The sequence below is a fragment of the Oncorhynchus gorbuscha genome, linkage group LG02, assembly GCF_021184085.1.
Source record: "Oncorhynchus gorbuscha isolate QuinsamMale2020 ecotype Even-year linkage group LG02, OgorEven_v1.0, whole genome shotgun sequence".
NCBI classification, from domain to species: Eukaryota; Metazoa; Chordata; class Actinopteri; order Salmoniformes; family Salmonidae; genus Oncorhynchus; species Oncorhynchus gorbuscha.
In genome coordinates, this window is record NC_060174.1 from 64,800,762 (window position 1) to 64,828,154 (window position 27,393).

The 27,393-nt window shown below is 45.6% G+C and overlaps 1 protein-coding gene across 3 annotated transcripts in view; it reads right to left on the bottom strand.

Moving 5' to 3' along the window:
• LOC124007223 (neuronal migration protein doublecortin-like) overlaps positions 1-27,393 on the bottom strand; it is a 90,822-nt gene that overhangs the window by 2,724 nt on the left and 60,705 nt on the right. Inside the window, exons 4-7 of one of the 3 annotated variants that reach the window (XM_046317630.1) lie at positions 24,417-24,519; positions 4,977-5,033; positions 2,794-2,862; positions 2-99 (exon numbers count right to left, since the gene is read on the bottom strand). In XM_046317630.1, coding sequence (XP_046173586.1) covers positions 2-99; positions 2,794-2,862; positions 4,977-5,033; positions 24,417-24,519 — 327 coding nt within the window. The remainder of the gene's footprint in view (position 1; positions 100-2,793; positions 2,863-4,976; positions 5,034-24,416; positions 24,520-27,393) is intronic. The other 2 variants (XM_046317639.1, XM_046317648.1) reach the window with 2 other exon arrangements.

The following is a 27,393-nucleotide window of genomic DNA, read 5'->3' on the forward strand; positions in this document are numbered from 1 at the left end:
CCTTCTGCTTGCGGTGGATGCCTGGGCTGTTGGGGGTGGAGGTGGGGGACTGCTTGGAAATTGGGGTGGAGAGCTGGCTGCTGGAGGCCGTCCCATTGGCTGTGAGAACCCAAACGGAGCGAGAAAGAGAGAAAAGAGAGAGAATACGAAAGGTAAATGGAGAAAGAAAGAGAGAGAGAGAGAGAGAGAGAGAGAGAGAGAGAGAGAGAGAGAGAGAGAGAGAGAGAGAGAGAGAGAGACCAGTGAATTAGACAGTGTGTATGCCAGGACTCCTTGGCCCCAGAGTAGGGTCATTCCTGGGCCTTGCCCTCACTTGGTTGTAGACAGAGTCTCTCTGGGCGGCTGACTGACTGACCAGGTCCCTGTTTGTTCCTCTCTGCTGGAGGACATTTGGCCATTGCTCTACAGCCCTGGCAGGTTGCTAGGATACCCTGGCCTTGACAGTGTTTACATCTGAGAGTGGTGTGATGTGTCGTAGTTTGTGTAGTAAGACTTTTTGAAAAGCTTTTGTCTTGAAGAGAAAAACAGAATCCTTAAGGAAAGACTTTGAAACAGATGGCTAGCCTCTCTTCCAGGCGGAATTGTAAACAGGCACAGTGGAGCAAGAGCTTTGCAGATGAAGCCAACTCCAAAGCAATGAAGTTCATATCTTCATCCAGACCTAAAATGTCTGTTTAACTAAAACCAGGAAAACAAAACTAAAAACCCAAGAACGGACTCAAATGTAGCAGTTTCATGTCGAGAGAATGACATGAAGGCAGTATCTACAGAACTAGGTGGGGAAGGCAATAAACAGATGCTTAATCTAGTCTAGTCCATAGCCTATTGCAGAAGATTGGTCTATGGCTGTAGGTATATACGCTGTATGACAGTATAATGGCCAGGAGCTTAACTTCTCCTGTCACATACAGCCAACTGTTAGTCTGATTCCAGTCTTTCAATATAAATCAGAAGCAGGGGTTAAACAGAAACATGCACCACAGATAACTGAAGACATGGCTTTTATTTCAAAAGAACAAAACATTTGAAATAAAACAAAACAACAAAACAAAAGTGTTAATAAAAGGGGGTCTATGGGTTAATATTAGGGTATATTGGGGTATAGGAGTTAATATTAGTGTATATTGGGGTATAGGAGTTAATATTAGTGTATATTGGGGTATAGGAGTTAATATTGGGGTATATGGGTTAATATTGGGGTTGATGTATAAGAGGGCAAGCATGCTCGACAGCCAGCCGAATAAACATATAAGAAATATACAAGAAACCATTTCAGACCAAGTCCTAACAACAGCAACATACAGCATTTCTGCCTCCATCCACGTCTGAAACTATGAAGGCTAAGTAATCGGTGTATCAGTACTCAATACAACACTGTATGATTGTTAAAATGGTATATGTTGGATGACTTACATGTACAATAATGAAAGAATCCCAAAAGAAAACAGTGTGAAGGTGTCATTGATAATGTGTCTGACTGGGGCCCCTCTACCCTATGTGTTTCCCCACCCCTCCTGATCCATCACCACCCGGGTGGCCACCCTACTCTCATGTCTTGACTGTAAAGAGGCTGCTTAACCTTGGGTACATTAGGAGGAATACTAGCCTCTTGGCTGTCCATCTGCTGCCTTTAAGGGCAAGCCGCCCCCCTTCCCCCCAGCTCTCACTGAAATATTCAAGAGCACTGAGAGAGGGAGTCGGGGCAGCAGAGTCTGGCCGGGAGGACACACTGACCTCACATCCACCCGCCACCAGCTAGACTAGCCAGCCAACTCACTGTGGAGTGACACAGGGTGACAGGGTGACACCAAGCGACATTCTACACTACACCCCAGCCTGACACGTCAGCTAGGGTAGCACCTGGTGCGCGTGTGTGTGCTTTAGCCTACTTGGTCATGTCGCTGGATGAATTGATGTTGAGTTGTTCAAGGTGTGAAAATAAAGTGCCTAATTAACGGTCCATCGTGCCATAATCCCTCGGCCCATGTAGTGAACCCTCTGACCTGTATAATCAGTGGTTCCAACTGGTCTAGTAGTTAGAGCGGAGGGAGACTGCTGCCCCTTCCCGAGCGTTCTCTTCAAAGCTCTGTACCTCAAATCTGGTTGGCACCTATCGTTGAGACGGACAGCGTACATCAAGGATAATAACCGCTCTGAGCGCAGTCCTCCACTACCTTTGTTTTCTTTTCATGTTTCATTTTTTTAAAATCAATGCTTAAAGGACAGCAGATCTGTATTAGTCTACTTTTGGGATTCGTAATCTGTGCAGATGATCCTGATCAAACAAAGGCTGGATTTTTTTGGGTGTCCCCATTTCTATGTATTATAGTGGGGGTTTGGGGTGGTGAGGCGTGCAGGAGGTGCTGCGTTACGGTGAGAGGACAGATCCCACCAGTAAACACCGTCTGCCTCACTGTCTCACTCGCAGGGCAGACAACGAGCACCAGCGTTTAAACACCTCGTCTGAGCAATGCAATCCTGGACAACAACATGCAGATTACAGACATAAAGTATAATTCGACATAAAAAAAAAAAAAGAAAGAAATGAAACAAAAGAAAAACAAAAGAAAAAACTCATATTATATTAATGACATGTATAAACAATAAAAACCACATGCACATCCATATCAGTTGGTTTAAATCTAGCTGCTTTTGGAATCAGGGTGGCTGGATGCTGAGAGTAAGGGGGTGAGTAGTAGTAACTCTGTAATAGTCTATGTGACGAAGCCAGTCTATGTCGGGTGTGGGCTTCCATGGGCAGTCACATTATAGATCAGACAATAATGAGCTCACTCGATTCAGCAGGAGACTTGCTGCGCCGGATCTGACCTGGACTTTTCTTCTTCATCATCCTGCAACCTTCTGTGGAGAGAAATACACACACACACACACACACACAAAAACAGTGTGTGAGCGTAAGACAAACAAAGGCCACAGTAACTACAGTAGTATCTTACACATGAAAGGCCGCATTGACAAAGAGACAGACGTGTTGGTGCAAACAGACTGACACAATGATAACATGGACACTGTAAATGGTCATTTATGGCCACATATGTGTCTTTCGTGAAGTCCACTGTTGCTGCAATGTTTTCAGCAAGGAGGATTGGGTGACAGTTTGGTAGTGTCTGTTGTACAAAGAGTAGCTTCATAGGGGTCTATGTGACTTCTGTGTGTGCAGCAATTCTATGTACGGTAGTTTGCTGATATCGTACTGTAGTTTGGTGACATTGTACTGTAGTTTGGTGATATCGTACTGTAGTTTGGTGACATCTTACTGTAGTTTGGTGATATTGTACTGTAGTTTGGTGACATTGTACTGTAGTTTGGTGACATTGTACTGTAGTTTGGTGATATTGTCCTGTAGTTTGGTGATATTGTACTGTAGTTTGGTGCTAGCTTTGTATGGCATGCAGTCTAGTGTTTGTATGTAAAGCGTTGAGGTTTTGTGTATGTACAGTAATTGTGTATGCCGTGTGGTTTATTCTGGGTCATTGCATTAACCAGGGTAAACAGTGAAACAGTAAAGCCGACAGCCACAAAGACTCCAAGACATCCTCCCCTCCTCCCTCGCCTTCCTTGCCCTCCCTCTCCACTCCCCCTCCGCTCTCTGCTCTCAGTACTCCGCAGTGCCTCCGCCTTCCTCTCAGTGCCACACAGCCGTTCTACACCTCCACCATCCTCTCCTCCTTCAGAATGTGTGTTCTTCCACCTCTGTGCTCTCAGTGCCACACAGCCGTTCTACACCTCCACCATCCTCTCTCCTCGTTCAGAATGTCTGTTCTTCCACCTCTGTGCTCTCAGTGCCACACAGCCATTCTACACCTCCACCACCCTCTCTCCTCCTTCAGAATGTCTGTTCTTCCACCTCTGTGCTCTCAGTGCCACACAGCCGTTCTACACCTCCACCATCCTCTCTCCTCCTTCAGAATGTCTGTTCTTCCACCTCTGTGCTCTCAGTGCCACACAGCCGTACTACACCTCCACCATCCTCTCTCCTCCTTCAGAATGTCTGTTCTTCCACCTCTGTGCTCTCAGTGCCACACAGCCGTTCTACACCTCCATCATCCTCTCTCCTCTTTCAGGATGTCTGTTCTTCCACCTCTGTGCTCTCAGTGCCACACAGCCGTTCTATTCCTCCACCCTCCTCTCTCTGTAAATGCTAATTGCACTGTCCGTCTGTCCTTCGTGTCTGCTGTGAGCTGATCACACTGTGTCTGTCTTTCTCCGTTTTCCTAACCTTTACGCACCAGGAGTCACCCACACGGCCAGATGCCTGCGTGCCAGCGCTAGTGTGAAATGCCATCGGGCATTCAAGAATCCTTCACATCCAAAGAGCACCTCAGACACTCACCTCCCCTCTAACGCCCCTCTCGCCCACTCTCTCTCTGGCAAAGACGTACGTGTTTAGGAGACACCTGCTCTGCAGCACCCCCTAAGGAGAGGAATGGCATGGCCCAAAGGTGACAGAAGTGCCAGATGGGCTTATTCTGAAAATGGGCATGTTATGCCCTCACTAAAACAGTTACTAGCTCAATAACATAAAGCGTTTGGCAATATGTTTATGATGTTTTGCTCAAGGCTTATGCATAATGTATTCAGGCCTTGAACGGGTTAATTAAAGGGCCTTGAGTTAAGTCCACATTTGCCATGGCCATTTGAACTGGATCCAATTCGGCTTTTAGTGATGCTTATTACATACTGAGCTATAAACACTCCCCTCTGTCTCCTGCAATGGGCATAAAATCTGGCTGAACTTTAATGTGCAAATCTGATAGAGCAACAGGATCCAAATCTATACCAAATAGGGCTGCGTATGGTGATAAGATTGGACTATCGATGTGAAAACGCTGTATCAGCTTGGACCAGAGATAGGGCCCAGTCCTTCCCCTGCCTCTGGCCCCACCCAGGCCAACTCAGTGGTCTCCAGCAGACATGATATGATGTCAGTGTGATGTCGGCATGACCCCACTGACCTTGGTTATTAAAGGCCCCCTGGGCTGATTTGGGTTTGGTTCCAGAGGGGTAGTGTGCTGAAAGAAAGGAACCACAACATTAAAGCACAGGGGTCAACTCCTTCACACAAGAACCCAGTGAGAGGCAGGCAGCGGGTCAGGAAATGGACTCCATCTAAAACACATCACACCGATGCTGTATAGTAGTTCTGTATATTATGAGTTCCCCTTATTTCTGATCTCCCTGCTAAACTCAGCAAAAAAAAGAAAGGTCCTCTCACTGTCAACTGTGTTTATTTTCAGCTAAATTAACACGTGTAAATATGTGTACGAACATAAGATTCATCAACTGAGACATAAACTGAACAAGTTCCACAGACATGTGACTAACAGAAATGTAATAATGAGTCCCTGAACAAAGGGGGGGGGTCAAAATCGAAAGTAACAGTAATTATCTGGTGTGGCCACAAGCTGCATTAAGTACTGCAGTGCATCTCCTCCCCATGCACTGCACCAGATATGCCAGTTTTTGTTGTGAGATGTTACCCCACTCGTCCTGGGGGGGAATGGCCCTGGCCCTCACCCTCCGACCCAACAGGTCCCAGATGTGCCCAATGGGATTGAGATCCGGGCTCTTCGCTGGCCATTGCAGAACACTGACATTCCTGTCTTGCAGGAAGTCCCGCACAGAACGAGCAGTATGGCTCATGGCATTGTCAAGTTGGAGGGTCATGTCAGGATGAGTCTGCAGGAAGGGTACCACATAAGGGAGGAGGATGTCTTCCCTGTAACTCACAGTGTTGAGATTGCCTGCAATGACAACAAGCTCAGTCCAATGATGCTGTGAAACACCGCCCCAGATCATGACGGATCCTCCACCTCCAAATCCCGCTCCATAGTACAGGCCTCGGGGTAACGTTCATTCCTTTGACGATAAACGTGAATCCGACCATCAACCCTGATGAGACAAAACCGCGACTTGTCAGTGAAGAACACTTTTCCTGTCTGGTCCTGTCTGGTCCAGCGACGGTGGGTTTGTGTCCATAAGCGACGTTGTTTCCGGTGATGTCTGGTGAGGACCTGTCTTACAACAGGCCTACAAGCCCTCAGTCCAGCCTCTCTCAACCTATTGCGGACAGTCTGATCACTGATGGAGGGATTGTGCGTTCCTGGTGTAACTCGGGCAGTTGTTGTTGCCATCCTGTACTTGTCCTGCAGGTGTAATGTTCGGATGTACCGATCCTGTGCAGGTGTTGTTACACGTGGTCTGCCACAGCGAGGACGATCAGCTGTCCATCCTGTAGTGCTGTTTTAGGTGTCTCACAGTATGGCCACATAATGCCTCCTTGCAGCATGCCTAAGGCATGTTCACGCAGATGAGCAGGGACCCTGGGCATCTTTCTTTTGGTGTTTTTCAGAGTCAGTAGAAAGGCCTCTTTAGTGTCCTAACTTTCCATAACTGTGACCTTAATTGCCTACCGTTCCACAGGTGCATGTTCATTAATTGTTTATGGTTCATTGAACAAGCATGGAAAACAGTTTAAACCCTTTACAATGAAGATCTGTGAAGTTATTTGGATTTTTTACGAATTATCTTTGAAAGACAGGGTCCTGAAAAAGGAACGTTTATTTTTTTGCTGAGTTTATATAGAGAGGTGTCGAGGTATGAAAGAGGGAGCTGAGTGTGCAGTGGCCTGTGTAGCTATTATGTAAAAATAGGCTACGAAGCCTGTAGGGAGTAGCCAGGGAAGCTTGGTAGCTCCTCTCCTCTCCACTCAGAGTCAGTATCAGCACCAATGGTTTATCTGACCTAAACCTGTCACCACCTAGATGAATGGCTGTTCCTCTTCCCATGCTTATCCCTCCCTGCTGCTTACTTCACACAACACACACAGCAGGTCTATACATTAACATACACTACCCACACATAAATACACAAAGCCACACATTCACTGAGAGGAATGATACATTTGCTCTGGTATGTAAGAGGCATCTGTCCCAGCGTAGCATGGAAAAATCTGGCCTATATGTAGGCTCGTCTTTTGAAATGTGATGTGAGGAAAACATCAAATGGCCATTCTACAGTCCTTCCCATATGGCCCTGGTGGTGCCTGATCCTATTTGGCATTTGAGGCGCCCTAGAGACTACTTATCGATCAGTTAACATGGCTAAAGCCTCATTTGCATTACGTCTAAATAATGAGCTCTCATTCAGTAATGATGTGAAAGACCTAAGTGTTGGTCTGCGAGGAGAAAACTCAAAAGGAGACAAAAGGGGATTTTTCTATGCGATGTATTTTCCAGTCATTCCATTGAACAGCTAGCTAGCCTACATGTGGACTGAGCTGCTGTATGTTAACTCTAGACAATATCTGGGTTCACTGGCGTGCAGATATTCATTTCATTTTCTATTTCAGATAGATTCTTTACTTTCTAAATCAGACAACAGACCTGTGATTCCTGTCTGTGTTCCTGTCTGGGTGGATGTGAGAGAGAATGAAATATACAGTAGTCAGCATACACTGAGTGTACAAAACATTAAGAACACCTTCCTAATATTGAGCTGCACCCCCTTTTGAACTGAACTGAACTTTTTTGAACTGAACTTTTCAGAACTGCCTCAATTCGCCGGGGCATGGACTCTACAAGGTGTCGAAAGCGTTCCACAGGGATGCTGGCCAATGTTGACTCCAATGCTTCCCACAGTTGTGTCAAGTTGGCTGGATGTCTTTTGGGTGGTGGACCATTCTTGATACACACAGGAAACCCTCTTGACACAAACCGGTGTGCCTGGCACCTACTACCGTACCCTGTTCAAAGACATTTAAATATTTTGTCTTGCCCATTTACCCTCTGAATGGCACAAATACACAATCCATGTCTCAATTGTCTCAAGGCTTAAAGTGGAACTGACAGCATTTTAGCAACATGAAATCTTAGCTGTTCCTAAACACCCCCAGGAAGAAAATGACACCGTTTTAAAAAACATTTTTTTGACAAGCGAACGTGATTTTCACGTTTTCATAAATTCTTAGAATGTTTGAGAATGACGTATACTAAAGCATTTGTGAAAATTCTATAGCAGTATAGAATGGGAAAGCGGCAGTGCGTTTGGACAATTCATAGACACTGCAGTAAATAAAGCATCTGTCTCATCCAGGACTGGAGTCTACGCTGACCGGTGCACCATAGCCAATCAGAGCTACAGTAGGCCTTTACGCAAACAAGCCATTGCCACATAGGCCTGCTATCATTCACTTTGAACTAGTCTGTGTGTTTACAGACAGTTGTAACAGCTTGACTTTAGATCATTAGAAAGCATTCGCCAAAAGCCACAAAATACACCTGAATGGATTCCTGCAAATATGTCACAACCACGGGAGTCCTCTTACATTTGGGAAACATACAATTGTATTGATCAAACAGCCATAAAAAGGTAGGCTCTCAACAAGATCAAGAACTAATGCTAACCAGAGCAAGATTAGCTCAAATATAAATATATGAAGAACATTAGATAAACCCTCTCAAACTTTTTCAGCTAGTTGGCCGTCAAAATTGTACTGATTAACAATGGGGAATTGTAGCCTTCACGTCCTTCTGCAGCTTGCCTGCCTGGCTAAAGTTGGCTACTTCCAGACACCAATGAGAGAACAACTCACTCTGACCATTTTACTCACCCTAGCATAGCTGGTTAGCTCGGCTGTTTACATATCTAGAGTGATCGTGACAAACAAGTGTTTTTGCATATGTTGACTGACATCGGTCATATTCAGCAGGTTTGGTGTAAATTCATCAGTTATTCTCAGTGATGTAAAGTACTTAAGTAAAAATACTTTAAAGAACTATTTAAGTAGATTTTTTGGAGTACCTGTACTTTAATTTACTATTTATATTTTCCTAAAGAAAATAATGTACTTTTACGTCCCTAAATTGTCCATGACACCCAGAAGTAGTCGTTACATTTTGAATGCTTGTTTAATTCAAACACTTATCAAGAGAACATCCCTGGTCGTCCCTACTGCCTCTGATCTGGCGGACTCACTAAACGCAAATACATCTTTTATAAATGATGTGTTGGAGTGTGCCCCTGGCTATCCGTAAATGTTAGAAACAAGAAAATGGTGCTGTCTGCTTTGCTTAATATAAGGAATTTAAAATTATTTATACTTTTACTTTTGATACTTAAGTATATTTAGAACCAAATACTTTTAGTCTTTTAGTCAAGTAGTATTGTACTGGGTGATTTCCACTTTTACATGAGTAACTTTCTATTAAGGCATCTATACTTTTACTCAAGTATTGACAATTGGAAACTTTTTCCACCACCAGTTATTCAGCGCATTGGCACACACAGACGAGAGTGCTCTGAAATCGGAGTAGATAGCCAGAGTGCATTTGCAAACGCAAGAGCTATGCTAACTGGATAACAGTCATTCAAGTTCTTGCTAGCTAACTAAATGACACCTGCACCTCTAGCTGAGTATAGCCACCGAAAAACGAGGGGGAAAAGTAATTCACTCACTCCTCCAATGACATGACATGACATCCTCCTAGCAGCTAGCTAGCTATCTAGCTAACGTTAGGCTCCGTGTTTTTAGCTTGCTACATAAATAGATACACTAGCCTATTAGCCACATTATGACTGACTTGTGATCATTGCCCTTGCTAGTTTGATTGTATTGACTATTGACATACCCAGCCTTTAGTAACATTCGTCAGGTCTTCTCCAAAATATTGAGCCATTGAAAATGAAACAGTGTGTCCCAAATGGAGGCAGCAAACTATGTACCAGGCCAGCTGTGATTTACAACCTGGTAATCTTTTTTGGACAATCAAGAAATGTATTGGTGAATTATATTAAGCATGCATTGAACTGCATCCATCTAAGCTGCCAACAATTTCTTAGTGTACATCATGGAATGTTGAGTCAAATATAATCTATTTTTAAAACGTCTTATGAAGATGGTTATGTAACATGAACTGGAAATGTGATATGTTTGACTGATATTCTGATTGTCTGTTTGTTTCATACATGCAAAGTAGTTCAAACGCAATCAGTTCCACTTTAAAAATCCTTCATAAATCTGTCTCCTCTCCTTCATCTGCACTGATTGAAGTGGATTTAAATAGGGGATCATAGCTTTCACCTGGATTCACCTGGTGAGTCTATGTCATGGAAAGAGCAGGTGTGCGTAATGTTTTGTACACTCAGTGTATAGTAGCACAATCACATTGACAGATGAGAGAATGTCTAAAAAAGCAGTGTTACAGTGGTGTAATAGGGAACTAGTGGTGTTACACTGGTTTAGTAAGTTACTAGTGGTGTTACACTGGTGTAGTAGATGACAAGCGTTGTTACAGTGGTGCAGTAGGTGACTAGTGGTGTTACACTGGTTTAGTAAGTTACTAGTGATGTTACAGAGGTGCAGTAGGTGACTAGTGGTGTTACAGTGGTGTAGTAGATTAATAGTGGTGTTACAGTGGCGGAGTAGTTTACTAGTGGTGTCACAGCGGTGTAGTAGGAGACAACTGGTATAGCAGGTCACAAGTGGCGTCACAGTGGTAAAGTAGGTTACTAGTGGTGTTACAGTGGTGTAATAGGTGACTAGTGATGTCACAGTGGTGTAATATGTTACTTGTGGTGTTACAATGTGAAGTAGGTGACTCGTGGTGTAACAGTTGTGTAGTATGTGACTAGTGGTGTTACAGTTGTAAAATCGTTCATTAGGGATGTTACACTGGTTTAGTAGTTTATAGGTGTTACAGTGGTGTCGTTTGTTGACGAGTGGTGTTACACTGGTTTAGTAGGTTACTAGTGGTGTTACAGTGGTGCAGTAGGTAATTAGTGGTGTTACAGTGGTGAGGTTGGTGACTACTGGTGGTACCGTGGTGTAGTAGGTGATTAGTGGTGATACAGTGGTGTAGTAGGTGACTAATGATGTTACAGTGGTGTAATAAGTGACTAGTGGTGTTAGAGTGGTGTAGTAGGTCACTATTGGTGTTATAGTTGCGTAAAAGGTGACAAGTAATGTTACAGTGGTGTAGTAGGTGACTAGTGGTTATACAGTGATGTACTAGGTTACTAGTGATGTTACAGTGATGTACTTGGTTACTAGTGGCATTACAGTGGTAAAGTAGGTTACTAGTGGTGTTACCGTGGTGTAGTAGGTGACAAGTGGTTTTACAGTGATGTAGTAGGTTACTATTGGTGTAGTAGGTTACTAGTGGTGTTACAGCGGTGTAGTAAGCTACTAGTCATGTTACAGAGGTGTAGTAAGTTACTGGTGATGTTATAGTGGTGTCGTAGGTTACTATTGGTGTAGTAGATGACTAGTGGTGTAACAGTGGTGTAGTAGGTTACTAGTGGTGTTACAGTGGTTTAGTAGGTTACTAGTGGTGTTACAGTGGTGCAGTAGGTGACTCGTAATGTTACAATGGTGTAGTAGGTGACGAGTGGTGTTATAGCGGGGTAGAAGGTTACTAGTGGTGCTACAGTGGTGTAGTAGGTTACTAGTGTGTTACAGTGGTGTAGTAGGTTACTAGTGGTGTTACAGTGGTGTAGTAGGTTACTAGTGGTGTTACAGTGGTTTAGTAGGTTACTAGTGGTGTTACAGTGGTTTAGTAGGTTACTAGTGGTGTTACACTGGTTTAGTAAGTTACTAGTGATGTTACGGAGGTGCAGTAGGTGACTAGTGGTGTTACAGCGGTGTAGTAAGCTACTAGTCATGTTACAGTGGTTTAGTAGGTTACTGGTGATGTTACAATGGTGCAGTAGGTGACTCATAATGTTACAATGGTGTAATAGGTGACGAGTGGTGTTATAGCGGGGTAGAAGGTTACTAGTGGTGCTACAGTGGTGTAGTAAGTTACTACTGATTTTACAGTGGTGTAGTAGGTTACTATTGGTGTAGTAGGTGACTCGTGGTGTTAAAGTGGTGTCGTCGATGACTAGTGGTCTTACAGTGGTGTAGTAGATGACTAGTGGTGTTACAGTGGTTTAGTAGGTTACTAGTGATGTTACAGTGGTGCAGTAGGTGACTAATGGTGTTACCGTGGTCTAGAAGGTGACTAATGGTCTTAGTGTTGTAGTAGGTTACTATTGGTGTTACAGTGGTGTAGTAGGTTACTAGTGTGTTACAGTGGTGTAGAATGTTACTATTGGTGTAGTAGATGACTAGTGTTGTTACATTGGTGTGTTAGTGATAGGTTACACCACTAGTAGCCTATCACTAGTGAATATTAGTGTTACAGTAGTTTAGAGGAGACGAGTGATGTAACAGTGGTGTAGTAGGTTACCAGTGGTGTTACAGTTGTTTAGTAGGTTACTAGTGATGTCACAGTGGTTTAGTAGGTTACTAGTGATGTTACAATGGTGCAGTAGGTGACTTGTAATGTTACAATGGTGTAGTAGGTGACGAGTGGTGTTATAGCGGGGTAGAAGGTTACTAGTGGTGCTACAGTGGTGTAGTAGGTTACTAGTGGTGTTACAGCGGTGTAGTAAGCTACTAGTCATGTTACAGTGGTTTAGTAGGTTACTGGTGATGTTACAATGGTGCAGTAGGTGACTCGTAATGTTACAATGGTGTAGTAGGTGACGAGTGGTGTTATAGCGGGGTAGAAGGTTACTAGTGGTGCTACAGTGGTGTAGTAAGTTACTACTGATTTTACAGTGGTGTAGTAGGTTACTATTGTCATGTTTTGTCATTAATTATCATGTCTTGTCCCTGTGCTTCCCCTTCTATTCGTTTCCCTCTGCTGGTCTTATTAGGTTCTTTCCCTCTTTTTATCCCTCTCTCTCCCCCTCCCTCTCTCACTCTCTCGCTCTCTCTTCTCTCTATCGTTCCGTTCCTGCTCCCAGCTGTTCCTATTCCCCTAATCATCATTTAGTCTTCCCACACCTGTTCCCGATCCTTTTCCCTGATTAGAGTCCCTATTTCTCTCCTTGTTTTCCGTACCTGCCCTGTCGGATCCTCATCTATAATTCACCGTGCTGTGTCTATGTTTTGCCCTGTCGTGTCGTGTTTCCCTCAGATGCTGCGTGGTGAGCAGGTGTCTGAGTCTGCTAGGTTCAAGTGCCTTCCCGAGGCAACCTGCAGTTCTCGATCAAGTCTCCAGTCTGTTCTCGTCTTTACGAGTAGTATTATGCTTTTTGTTTTGTAAAGTTTCTTACTGGATTAAAAACTCTGTTTTCGCCAAGTCGCTTTTGGGTCCTCATTCACCTGCATAACAGAAGGATCCGACCAAGGAATGGACCCAGCGACTACAGACGCTCGTAACACTGCCTCGAGATCCAAGGAGCCATGCTCGGCAGACACGAGCAGGAATTGTCTGCTGCTCGCCATGCCGTGGAGAACCTGGCCGCTCAGGTTTCCGACCTCTCTGGACAGTTCCAGAGTCTTCGTCTCGTGCCACCTGTTACTTCCTGGCCTGCCGAGCCTCCAGAACCTAGGGTTAATAACCCACCTTGCTACTCCGGGCAGCCCACTGAGTGCCGCTCCTTTCTCACCCAGTGTGAGATTGTGTTCTCTCTCCAACCCAACACATACTCTAGAGAGAGAGCTCGGGTTGCTTACGTCATCTCACTCCTCACTGGCCGGGCTCGAGAATGGGGCACAGCTATCTGGGAGGCAAGGGCTGTTTGCTCTAACGATTTCCAGAACTTTAAAGAGGAGATGATTCGGGTTTTTGACCGTTCAGTTTTTGGTGGGGAGGCTTCTAGGGCCCTGGCTTCCTTATGCCAAGGTGAACGGTCCATAACGGATTATTCCATTGAGTTTCGCACTCTTGCTGCCTCTAGTGAGTGGAACGAGCCGGCGCTGCTCGCTCGTTTTCTGGAGGGACTCCACGCTGTGGTTAAGGATGAGATTCTCTCCCGGGAGGTTCCTTCAGATGTGGACTCTTTGATTGCTCTCGCCATCCGCATAGAACGACGGGTAGATCTTCGTCACCGGGCTCGTGGAAGAGAGCTCGCATCAACGGTGTTTCCCTGCTCCGCATCGCAGCCATCTCCCCCTCTGGCTTTGAGACTGAGCCCATGCAGCTGGGAGGGATTCGCATCTCGAATAAGGAGAGGGAACGGAGGATCACCAACCGCCTGTGCCTCTATTGTGGAGTTGCTGGACATTTCGTTAATTCATGTCCAGTAAAAGCCAGAGCTCATCTGTAAGCGGAGGGCTACAGGTGAGCGCAACTACTCAAGTCTCTCCATCAAAGTCCTGTACTACTTTGTCGGTCCACCTACGCTGGACCGGTTCGGGCGCTACATGTAGTGCCTTGATAGACTCTGGGGCTGAGGGTTGTTTCATGGACGAAGCATGGGTTCGGAAACATGACATTCCTTTCAGAGAGTTAGATAAGCCTACGCCCATGTTCGCCTTAGATGGTAGTCATCTTCCCAGTATCAGATTTGAGACACTACCTTTAACCCTCACAGTATCTGGTAACCACAGTGAGACTATTTCTTTTTGATTTTCCGTTCACCGTTTACACCTGTTGTTTTGGGTCATCCCTGGCTAGTATGTCATAATCCTTCTATTAATTGGTCTAGTAATTCTATCCTATCCTGGAACGTTTCTTGTCATGTGAAGTGTTTAATGTCTGCCATCCCTCCCGTTTCTTCTGTCCCTACTTCTCAGGAGGAACCTGGCGATTTGACAGGAGTGCCGGAGGAATATCATGATCTGCGCACGGTCTTCAGTCGGTCCCGAGCCAACTCCCTTCCTCCTCACCGGTCGTATGATTGTAGTATTGATCTCCTTCCGGGGACCACTCCTCCTCGAGGTAGACTATACTCTCTGTCGGCTCCCGAACGTAAGGCTCTCGAGGATTATTTGTCTGTGTCTCTTGACGCCGGTACCATAGTGCCTTCTTCCTCTCCGGCCGGGCGGGGTTCTTTTTGTTAAGAAGAAGGACGGTACTCTGCGCCCCTGCGTGGATTATCGAGGCTGAATGACATAACGGTTAAGAATCGTTATCCGCTTCCCCTTATGTCATCAGCCTTCGAGATTCTGCAGGGAGCCAGGTGCTTTACTAAGTTGGACCTTCGTAACGCTTACCATCTCGTGCGCATCAGAGAGGGGGACGAGTGGAAAACGGCGTTTAATACTCCGTTAGGGCATTTTGAGTACCGGGTTCTGCCGTTCGGTCTCGCCAATGCGCCAGCTGTTTTTCAGGCATTAGTTAATGATGTTCTGAGAGACATGCTGAACATTTTCGTTTTTGTCTATCTTGACGATATCCTGATTTTTTTCTCCGTCACTCGAGATTCATGTTCAGCACGTTCGACGTGTTCTACAGCGCCTTTTAGAGAATTGTCTCTATGTAAAGGCTGAGAAGTGCTCTTTTCATGTCTCCTCCGTTACTTTTCTCGGTTCCGTTATTTCCGCTGAAGGCATTCAGATGGATTCCGCTAAGGTCCAAGCTGTCAGTGATTGGCCCGTTCCAAGGTCACGTGTCGAGTTGCAGCGCTTTTTAGGTTTCGCTAATTTCTATCGGCGTTTCATTCGTAATTTCGGTCAAGTTGCTGCCCCTCTCACAGCTCTTACTTCTGTCAAGACGTGTTTTAAGTGGTCCGGTTCCGCCCAGGGAGCTTTTGATCTTCTAAAAGAACGTTTTACGTCCGCTCCTATCCTCGTTACTCCTGACGTCACTAGACAATTCATTGTCGAGGTTGACGCTTCAGAGGTAGGCGTGGGAGCCATTCTATCCCAGCGCTTCCAGTCTGACGATAAGGTTCATCCTTGCGCTTATTTTTCTCATCGCCTGTCGCCATCTGAGCGCAACTATGATGTGGGTAACCGTGAACTGCTCGCCATCCGCTTAGCCCTAGGCGAATGGCGACAGTGGTTGGAGGGGGCGACCGTTCCTTTTGTCGTTTGGACAGACCATAAGAACCTTGAGTACATCCGTTCTGCCAAACGACTTAATGCCCGTCAAGCTCGTTGGGCGTTGTTTTTCGCTCGTTTCGAGTTTGTGATTTCTTACCGTCCGGGTAGCAAGAACACCAAGCCTGATGCCTTATCCCGTCTGTTTAGTTCTTCTGTGGCTTCTACTGATCCCGAGGGATTCTTCCTTATGGGCGTGTTGTCGGGTTAACAGTCTGGGGAATTGAAAGACAGGTTAAGCAAGCACTCACGCACACTGCGTCGCCGCGCGCTTGTCCTAGTAACCTCCTTTTCGTTCCTGTTTCCACTCGTCTGGCTGTTCTTCAGTGGGCTCACTCTGCCAAGTTAGCGGGTCATCCCGGTGTTCGAGGCACTCTTGCGTCTATTCGCCAGCGCTTTTGGTGGCCGACTCAGGAGCGTGACACGCGCCGTTTCGTGGCTGCCTGTTCGGACTGCGCGCAGACTAAGTCGGGTAACTCTCCTCCTGCCGGTCGTCTCAGACCGCTCCCCATTCCTTCTCGACCATGGTCTCACATTGCCTTAGACTTCATTACCGGTCTGCCTTTGTCTGCGGGGAAGACTGTGATTCTGACGGTTGTCGATAGGTTCTCTAAGGCGGCACATTTCATTCCCCTCGCTAAACTTCCTTCCGCTAAGGAGACGGCACAAATCATTATTGAGAATGTATTCAGAATTCATGGCCTCCCGTTAGACGCCGTTTCAGACAGAGGTCCGCAATTCACGTCACAGTTTTGGAGGGAGTTCTGTCGTTTGATTGGTGCGTCCGTCAGTCTCTCTTCCGGGTTTCATCCCCAGTCTAACGGTCAAGCAGAGAGGGCCAATCAGACGATTGGTCGCATACTACGCAGCCTTTCTTTCAGGAACCCTGCGTCTTGGGCAGAACAGCTCCCTGGGCAGAATACGCTCACAATTCGCTTCCTTCGTCTGCTACCGGGTTATCTCCGTTTCAGAGTAGTCTGGGTTACCAGCCTCCTCTGTTCTCATCCCAGCTTGCCGAGTCCAGCGTTCCCTCCGCTCAAGCGTTTGTCCAACGTTGTGAGCGCACCTGGAGGAGGGTGAGGTCTGCACTTTGCCGTTACAGGGCACAGACGGTGAGAGCCGCCAATAAACGCAGGATTAAGAGTCCAAGGTATTGTTGCGGCCAGAGAGTGTGGCTTTCCACTCGCAACCTTCCTCTTACGACAGCTTCTCGTAAGTTGACTCCGCGGTTCATTGGTCCGTTCCGTGTCTCCCAGGTCGTCAATCCAGTCGCTGTGCGACTGCTTCTTCCGCGACATCTTCGTCGCGTCCATCCTGTCTTCCATGTCTCCTGTGTTAAGCCCTTTCTTCGCACCCCCGTTCGTCTTCCCTCCCCCCCTCCCGTCCTTGTCGAGAGCGCACCTATTTACAAGGTACATAAAATTATGGACATGCGTTCTCGGGGACGGGGTCACCAATACCTAGTGGATTGGGAGGGTTACGGTCCTGAGGAGAGGAGTTGGGTTCCGTCTCGGGACGTGCTGGACCGTTCGCTCATCGATGATTTCCTCCGTTGCCGCCAGGATTCCTCCTCGAGTGCGCCAGGAGGCGCTCGGTGAGTGGGGGTACTGTCATGTTTGTCATTTATTGTCATGTCTTGTCCCTGTGCTCCCCATGCTATTCGTTTCCCTCTGCTGGTCTTGTTTGGTTCTATCCCTCTCTCTCCCCTCCCCCTTTCACTCTCTCGCTCTCTCTTCTCTCTGTCGTTCCGTTCCTGCTCCCAGCTGTTCCTATTCCCCTAATCATCATTTAGTCTTCCCACACCTGTTCCCGATCCTTTCCCCTGATTAGACTCCCTATTTATTCCTTTGTGATCCGTTCCTGTTCCATCGGTTCCTTGTTTTGTATTCCATGCTGTAATTGCGTTTCGCCCTGTCCTGTCGTGTTTTTTGCCGTGATTGTGTATCACCCTGTCCTGTCGTGTTTTGTGCCTTCTTCAGACGCTGCGTGTGAGCAGGTGTCTCAGTTGACTACGGCCTGCGCCTACCCGAAGCGACCTGCAGTCTGTGGCCGCTTCTCCAGTTGTTTTCCCCTCTACTATCTAGAGGATTTCAGTTATTCGGTTTTGAGCATTAATAAACTCTGTTTCTGTTAAGTCGCGTTTGGGTCCTCCTTCACCTGCATAACACGCAATTCACGTCACAGTTTTGGAGGGAGTTCTGTCGTTTGATTGGTGCGTCCGTCAGTCTCTCTTCCGGGTTTCATCCCCAGTCTAACGGTCAAGCAGAGAGGGCCAATCAGACGATTGGTCGCATACTACGCAGCCTTTCTTTCAGAAACCCTGCGTCTTGGGCAGAACAGCTCCCCTGGGCAGAATACGCTCACAACTCGCTTCCTTCGTCTGCTACCGGGTTATCTCCGTTTCAGAGTAGTCTGGGTTACCAGCCTCCTCTGTTCTCATCCCAGCTTGCCGAGTCCAGCGTTCCCTCCGCTCAGCGTTTGTCCAACGTTGTGAGCGCACCTGGAGGAGGGTGAGGTCTGCACTTTGCCGCTACAGGGCACAGACTGTGAGAGCCGCCAATAAACGCAGGATTAAGAGTCCAAGGTATTGTTGCGGCCAGAGAGTGTGGCTTTCCACTCGCAACCTTCCTCTTACGACAGCTTCTCGTAAGTTGACTCCGCGGTTCATTGGTCCGTTCCGTATCTCCCAGGTCGTCAATCCTGTCGCTGTGCGACTGCTTCTTCCGCGACATCTTCGTCGCGTCCATCCTGTCTTCCATGTCTCCTGTGTCAAGCCCTTTCTTCGCACCCCGTTCGTCTTCCCTCCCCCTCCCGTCCTTGTCGAGAGCGCACCTATTTACAAGGTACATAAGATCATGGACATGCGTTCTCGGGGACGGGGTCACCAATACTTAGTGGATTGGGAGGGTACGGTCCTGAGGAGAGGAGTTGGGTTCCGTCTCGGGGCGTGCTGGACCGTTCACTCATTGATGATTTCCTCCGTTGCCGCCAGGATTCCTCCTCGAGTGCGCCAGGAGGCGCTCGGTGAGTGGGGGTACTGTCATGTTTTGTCATTAATTATCATGTCTTGTCCCTGTGCTTCCCCTTCTATTCGTTTCCCTCTGCTGGTCTTATTAGGTTCTTTCCCTCTTTTTATCCCTCTCTCTCCCCCTCCCTCTCTCACTCTCTCGCTCTCTCTTCTCTCTATCGTTCCGTTCCTGCTCCCAGCTGTTCCTATTCCCTAATCATCATTTAGTCTTCCCACACCTGTTCCCGATCCTTTTCCCTGATTAGAGTCCCTATTTCTCTCCTTGTTTTCCGTACCTGCCCTGTCGGATCCTCATCTATAATTCACCGTGCTGTGTCTATGTTTTGCCCTGTCGTGTCGTGTTTCCCTCAGATGCTGCGTGGTGAGCAGGTGTCTGAGTCTGCTAGGTTCAAGTGCCTTCCCGAGGCAACCTGCAGTTCTCGATCAAGTCTCCAGTCTGTTCTCGTCTTTACGAGTAGTATTATGCTTTTTGTTTTGTAAAGTTTCTTACTGGATTAAAAACTCTGTTTTCGCCAAGTCGCTTTTGGGTCCTCATTCACCTGCATAACAACTATTGGTGTAGTAGATTACTAGTATTGTTACTATTGGTGTAGTAGATTACTAGTGTTGTTACAGTGGTGTAGTAGGTTACTATTGGAGTAGTAGGTGACTAGTGGTGTTACAGTGGTGTAGTAGGTGAATAATGGTGTTACCTTGGTGTAATAGGTGACAAGTGGTCTTAGCATTGTAGTCGGTTACGATTGGTGTTGTAGATGACTAGTGTTGTTACAGTGGTGTAGTAGGTTACTATTGGTGTAGTAGATTACTAGTGTTGTTACAGTGGTGTAGTAGGTTACTATCGGTGTAGTAGATTACTAGTGTTGTTACAGTGCTGTAGTAGGTTACTAGTGGATTTACAGTGGTGTAGTAGGTGACTAGTGGTGTTACAGCGGTGTAGTAAGCTACTAGTCATGTTACAGTGGTTTAGTAGGTTACTGGTGATGTTACAATGGTGCAGTAGGTGACTCGTAATGTTACAATGGTGTAATAGGTGACGAGTGGTGTTATAGCGGGGTAGAAGGTTACTAGTGGTGCTACAGTGGTGTAGTAAGTTACTACTGATTTTACAGTGGTGTAGTAGGTTACTATTGGTGTAGTAGGTGACTAGTGGTGTTAAAGTGGTGTCGTCGATGACTAGTGGTCTTACAGTGGTGTAGTAGATGACTAGTGGTGTTACAGTGGTTTAGTAGGTTACTAGTGATGTTACAGTGGTGCAGTAGGTGACTAGTGGTGTTACAGTGGTTTAGTAGGTTACTAGTGATGTTACAGTGGTGCAGTAGGTGACTAGTGGTGTTACAGTGGTGTAGTAGGTTACTAGTGATGTCACAGTGGTTTAGTAGGTTACTAGTGATGTTACAGTGGTGTAGTAGGTTACTAGTGATGTCACAGTGGTTTAGTAGGTTACTAGTGATGTTACAGTGGTGCAGTAGGTGACTAGTGGTGTTACAGTGGTGTAGTAGGTGACTAATGGTGTTACCGTGGTCTTGAAGGTGACTAATGGTCTTAGTGTTGTAGTAGGTTACTATTGGTGTTACAGTGGTGTAGTAGGTTACTAGTGTGTTACAGTGGTGTAGAATGTTACTATTGGTGTAGTAGATGACTAGTGTTGTTACATTGGTGTAGTAGTGATAGGTTACACCACTAGTAGCCTATCACTAGTGAATATTGGTGTTACAGTGGTTTAGATGAGACGAGTGATGTAACAGTGGTGTAGTAGGTTACTAGTGGTGTTACAGTTATTTAGTAGGTTACTAGTGATGTCACAGTGGTTTAGTAGGTTACTAGTGATGTTACAATGGTGCAGTAGGTGACTCGTAATGTTACAATGGTGTAGTAGGTGACGAGTGGTGTTATAGCGGGGTAGAAGGTTACTAGTGGTGCTACAGTGGTGTAGTAAGTTACTACTGATTTTACAGTGGTGTAGTAGGTTACTATTGGTGTAGTAGATTACTAGTATTGTTACTATTGGTGTAGTAGATTACTAGTGTTGTTACAGTGGTGTAGTAGGTTACTATTGGAGTAGTAGGTGACTAGTGGTGTTACAGTGGTGTAGTAGGTGAATAATGGTGTTACCTTGGTGTAATAGGTGACAAGTGGTCTTAGCATTGTAGTCGGTTACGATTGGTGTTGTAGATGACTAGTGTTGTTACAGTGGTGTAGTAGGTTACTATTGGTGTAGTAGATTACTAGTGTTGTTACAGTGGTGTAGTAGGTTACTATCGGTGTAGTAGATTACTAGTGTTGTTACAGTGCTGTAGTAGGTTACTATTAGCGTTACAGTGGTGTAGTAGGTTACTAGTGGTGTAGTAGACTACGAGTGTTGTTACAGTGGTGTTTTAGGTTACTAATGGTGTTATAGTGGTGTAGTAGGTTACTTGTGGTGTTACCGTGGTGTAGTAGGTTACTAGTGATGTTACAGTGGTGTAGTAGGTTACTAGTGTTGTTTCAGTGGTGTAGTAGGTTACTATAGGTGTTACAGTGGTGTAGTAGGTTACTAGTGGTGTTTCAGTGGTGTTTTAGGTGACTAGTGGTCTTATAGTGGTGTAGTAGGTTACTAGTGATGTTACAGTGGTGTAGTAGGTTACTAGTGATGTTACAGTGGTGTTTTAGGTGACTAGTGGTGTTATAGTGGTGTAGTAGGTTACTAGTATTGTTACAGTGGTGTAGTAGGTTACTATTGGTGTTACAGTGGTGTATTAGGTTACTAGTGATGTTACAGTGGTGTAGTAGTTTACTAGTGATGTTACAGTGGTGTAGTAGGTTACTAGTGGTGCTACAGTGGTGTAGTAGGTTACTAGTGTTGTTTCAGTGGTGTAGTAGGTTACTAGTGGTGTTGCAGTGGTGTTTTAGGTGACTAGTGGTGTTATAGTGGTGTAGTAGGTTACTAGTATTGTTACAGTGGTGTAGTAGGTTACTATAGGTGTTACAGTGGTGTAGTAGGTTACTAGTGGTGTTACAGTGGTGTAGTAGGTTACTAGTGGTGTTGCAGTGGTGTTTTAGGTTTCTTGTGGTGTTATAGTGGTGTAGTAGATTACTAGTGGTGTTACAGTGGTGTAGTAGGTTACTAGTGGTGTTGCAGTGGTGTTTTAGGTTACTTGTGGTGTTATAGTGGTGTAGTAGGTTACTAGTGGTGTTACAGTGGTGTAGTAGGTTACTAGTGGTGTTGCAGTGGTGTTTTAGGTTACTTGTGGTGTTATAGTGGTGTAGTAGGTTACTAGTGGTGTTGCAGTGGTGTTTTAGGTTACTTGTGGTGTTACAGTGGTGTAGTAGGTTATCTACTGGTGTTACAGTGTGTCACAAATATTACCGAAGGTGACTCCCCTTCTTGTTCGGGTGGCGCTCGGCGGTCGTCGTCGCCGGTCTACTAGCTATCGCCGATCCGTTGTTCTGTGTTCGTTTAGTTTTGTCTAATTGGTAGCACCTGTTTCTAGTTTGGTTGTTAGGATAGGGTATACATAGTCTGTTTAGCCCGCTTCTGTTTCGTGCGGGCTTGTTCGTCTGTTTTGTTGGTTGAGTGTATTTTGTTGCATTTTGGGTTTCACGCTGTCCGTTTATATTTCTGTTCATTTGTGTTTTCACTTTGTACATGTTGTGTTTCCGGGACATTAAAGCGTGTTGTTTTTCCCACATCTTTGCTCTCTGCGCCTGACTCCACACCTCTTCACTCATTATTGTGACACAGTGGTTTTGCAGATTACTAGTGATGTTACAGTGAGTGGTGTAATGGCTACCCGGACTATTTGCATTGTGCCTCCCACCAACCCCTCTTTTATGCTGCTGCTACTCTCTGTTTATCATATATGCAAAGTCACTTTAACCATACATTCATGTACATGCATTGTGTCCCAACACCCACCCCTCTTTTACGCTACTGATACTCTCTGTTCATCTTTTTACTGTTGTTTTTATTTCTTTACTTATCTATTGTTCACCTAATACCTTTTTGCACTCTTGGTTAGACCCTGTAAGTAAGCATTTCACTGTAAGGTCTACACCTCTTGTATTCGGCGCACGTGACGAATAAACTTTGATGTGATTTGAATACGTGACTAGTGGTGTTACAGTTGTGTAGTAGGTTACTAGTGGTGTTACAGTGGTGTAGTAGGTTACTAGTGGTGTTATAGTGGTATAGTAGGTGACTAGTGGTGTTACAGTTGTGTAGTAGGTTACTAGTGGTGTTACAGTGGTGTAGTAGGTTACTAGTGGTGTTATAGTGGTATAGTAGGTGACTAGTGGTGTTACAGTGGTGCAGTAGGTGAATAGTGGTGTTACAGTTGTGTAGTAGGTGACTAGTGGATTTACAGTGGTGCAGTAGGTGAATAGTGGTGTTACAGTTGTGTACTAGATAACCAGTGATGTTATAGTGCTGTAGTAGTTTACTAGTGATGTAAAAGTGGTGAAGTAGGTTCCAAGTGGTTTTACAGTGGAGTAGTAGGTTACTAGTGGATTTGCAGTGGTGCAGTAGGTGAATAGCGGTGTTACAATGGTGTAGTAGGTGACGAGTGGTGTTATAGCGGGGAAGAAGGTTACTAGTGGTGCTACAGTGGTGTAGTAAGTTACTAGTGACTTTACAGTGGTGTAGTAAGTTACTAGTGGTGTTACAGTGGTGTAGTAGGTGACTAGTGGTGCTACAGTGGTGTAGTAGGTTACTAGTGGTGTTACAGATATGCAGTAGGTTACTAGTGGTGTTACAGTGGTGCTGTAGGTGAATAGTGGTGTTACAGTGGTGTAGTAGGTTACTAGTGGTGTTACAGATATGCAGTAGGTTACTAGTGGTGTTATAGTGGTGCAGTAGGTGAATAGTGGTGTTACAGTTGTGTAGTAGGTGACTAGTGGATTTACAGTGGTGCAGTAGGTGAATAGTGGTGTTACAGTTGTGTAGTAGTTTATTAGTGATGTTACAGTGGTGTAGTAGGTGACTAGTGGTGTTACAGTGGTGTAGTAGGTGACTAGTGGTGTTACAGTGGTGTAGTAGGTTACTAGTGGATTTACAGTGGTGTAGTAGGTGACTAGTGGTGTTACAGTGGTGTAGTAGGTTACTAGTGGATTTACAGTGGTGCAGTAGGTAAATAGTGGTGTTACAGTTGTGTAGTAGGTGACTAGTGGATTTACAGTGGTGCAGTAGGTGAATAGTGGTGTTACAGTTGTGTAGTAGGTTACTAGTGGATTTACAGTGGTGCAGTAGGTGAATAGTGGTGTTACAGTTGTGTAGTAGGTTATTAGTGGATTTACAGTGGTGTAGTAGGTGACTAGTGGTGGTACAGTGGTGTAGTAGGTTACTAGTGGATTTACAGTGGTGCAGTAGCTGACTAGTGGTGTTTCAGTGGTGTAGTAGGTTACTAGTGGTGTTACAGTGGTGTAGTAGGTTACTAGTGGATTTACAGTGGTGTAGTAGGTTACTAGTGGATTTACAGTGGTGTAGTAGGTTACTAGTGGTGGTGAAGTGGTGTAGTAGGTTTCTAGTGGTGTTAAAGTGGTGCAGTAGGTTACTGGTGGTGTGGCTGCTCTCACCATTCTCATCCAGGGAGAAGTCATCCTGGGCGTAGCGGAACTTCTCTGGGCCACAGGCAATGAAGACATCATCATCACCAAAGAAATCCTGAAGACAGGTGACCTGGTGGAGCAGAGAAATACAGGACCATGTGAGAATGCATACATACAGTTCAGTGGGATCTTAACATGACATATCAGATATAAAAGACACGAATCTTTGACTCTGACCAGTCTGACATCTCAGCACTACCACCTCCTTGACTCTGCACTTTTCTCCAGGTAACATCATGTCACTAACAGCATTAGAGTAATAGCAACACACAGATAGAGCAGAGCAATTCAGCAGCCAGTGTGTGCCCCACAAAGAGGGTCTTATACTGCATTAACATTCTTAAGTTCGCTAAACTGCTTTTAAAATGCTGACTGTGTGTTAATTAAAAAAGATAATACACGTGCATTTAACCACGACAAAACGTTGCCCATGATTGTGCGAGGTTTGAGATTAGTGAATAGCTGTGGGGCTAGCTCGTAGAATTATCTCAAATCCTGGGTTAAAGACTGCTTAAATTAGAGATGGTTGTTGACGATAAAAATCTGTGGCTAGTAAAGGACTAAGACACGGGAGATAATACGACTGCAACATCCTACTTTACATAAAGAGCTATTATTAGGATGAACGGACCAGCGAGATAGCCAGCGAGATTTTTAGTATAAGGAGACAAAGGTGAACTTCTCTAAGATTTCATCGAATGAGTCAGACCTCCTTCAGCTTTTGATGGAGTCCAACAGCAGACAAAAACTCTCCTACAATCAGTTGTATTCAGCCAACGAAAGAAAGCTGGTTGTATTGAGTACTCTTGGCACGTTAGCATGGTTACTAGAGCCAAACATGTCCCAATCACACACGGTCCAACGTTACTGAGTCTTTAATAATGACTAATAATTGTGTATCACAGAGCTCAGTTTCAACCAGTCCTCTAAGGGGTCTGATCCCCTTCACTGCAGCTGTTCACGTCAGAAGCTACTTACTGGACAGATGTCTCGGGCCACACCCCCCTTTCACTGATGACCCTCCAATAGAAAAGCCCTGTTACTGGAACTAGCAGGTTTATTAGGCCCTCCCCCGCCTCACATTCAAAACACAGTCTTCCTCTCTGGTCTCCCGGTTGACAGTCGTCCAGAGGGCCAGGCCACACCCCCGAGGTTCAGAACCTGGAGGGTAATACCCAGGATACATCACATCACAACCTTCTTTGTGACACACTTCTAAACTATGAGCTGATGCTAATTCTGGAGCACCCCGCCCCAGCAGCTGCCTCGATGCTTGTCGCTACTGGAGGAGTGTCTGGTCTGTATGGCGTCTGCCAGCTGTACCTCCTCCATGTCCCACGGGTCCAGGCCATAGACAGGAGGCAGGAGTGGCACATATCCCTAGGGTCAAACCCTAGTGATGAAATGACTATATATAATCCCATTCTTATTGCTTTTTCATTGTAGACCACTAATGAACTCACCCAGTCTTTCAGTGTATCATTAAACAGTCAATATTGTGGCGTAAAATGTTTGTCTTTGTTATTTTTATTATCTTCAATCCTACAATTGCCATGTGGAATTTAGCGGGAATGTAGCTATAATGGGGACATTTTAAGGATGCCTCTCGGGCTGTCAATCATGTGTCAGATGGGAAGCGTGATGGGGTATGCCAGCCCTCCACCCAGCCCCCACCACATCTCTAGGTGGTGCTAATGGAGAGGGGATGTAAATGAGGTCTTTGGTGGTCTCTGGGGGGTCTCTGTGTGTCAATCCCTCTGATGACAACAGCCCATCAAGGCTGGCTGGGCACCCCAGCTACACTGCTAATGAGGGGGGCCGAGGGGGCTAAGCAGGACACAGGGCCCTATGAGGGAGGCCAAACTTCACTATGGTTCATAACAGTCTCTCTCTGTCCATCCCCCACACCCAACCCCCATGCTTTTGTTTAGGGTCAGGACGAGGCAGAGGTCATTAGATTGATGACAATACAACAGACTGAAGAAAGGAGCAATACTATAGAACTGCTTAGAAGGCTGAGAAACATTTAGTGAAAATATAATCAAATCAAATCAAATTGATTTATATAGCCCTTCGTACATCAGCTGATATCTCAAAGTGCTGTACAGAAACCCAGCCTAAAACCCCAAACAGCAAGTAATGCAGGTGTAGAAGCACCAGTCAATGCAGTCTGTAGAAACTCAGCTTTTCATATACCACTTTATGATCCTGGACACGATAAGATCCTGGACACGATAAGATCCTAGACACGATAAGATCCTAGACACGATAAGATCCTGGACACGATAAGATCCTAGACACGATAAGATCCTAGACACGATAAGATCCTGGACACGATAAGATCCTGGACACGATAAGATCCTGGACACGATAAGATCCTGGACACGATAAGATCCTGGACACGATAAGATCCTAGACACGATAAGATCCTGGACACGATAAGATCCTGGACACGATAAGATCCTGGACACGATAAGATCCTGGACACGATAAGATCCTGGACACGATAAGATCCTGGACACGATAAGATCCTTGACACGATAAGATCCTGGACACGATAAGATCCTAGACACTGTTATTTTGTGAAGGAATCCATTTCTGAGAAAAACATTGGAACTCATAGCCAGCGAGAAGCCTCTTGGAAAACCAGCTGTGGTGTGTGGATGTGGGATGAATAGAAAACATATTAAGCGTATTACTGGGTTGCTGCAGTAATGGAAATACAATACTCTAAACCACAGGAAGGCCCAGATAGTCAGCCTTTTCTTTCCAGAGATCAGGTCATACGGCACTACTATTACCACCAGGGAAGGAAGTCTGTCTCACTATTGAAAAGCACTACTTCATCACCTAATGTTTATGTCTGTGCTCAGACATGAGTGCAGCCACTGCTGTAAAGTGCTATTGACAGCCCGCTCAGCACACCAGTGTGCTTTACACTAGA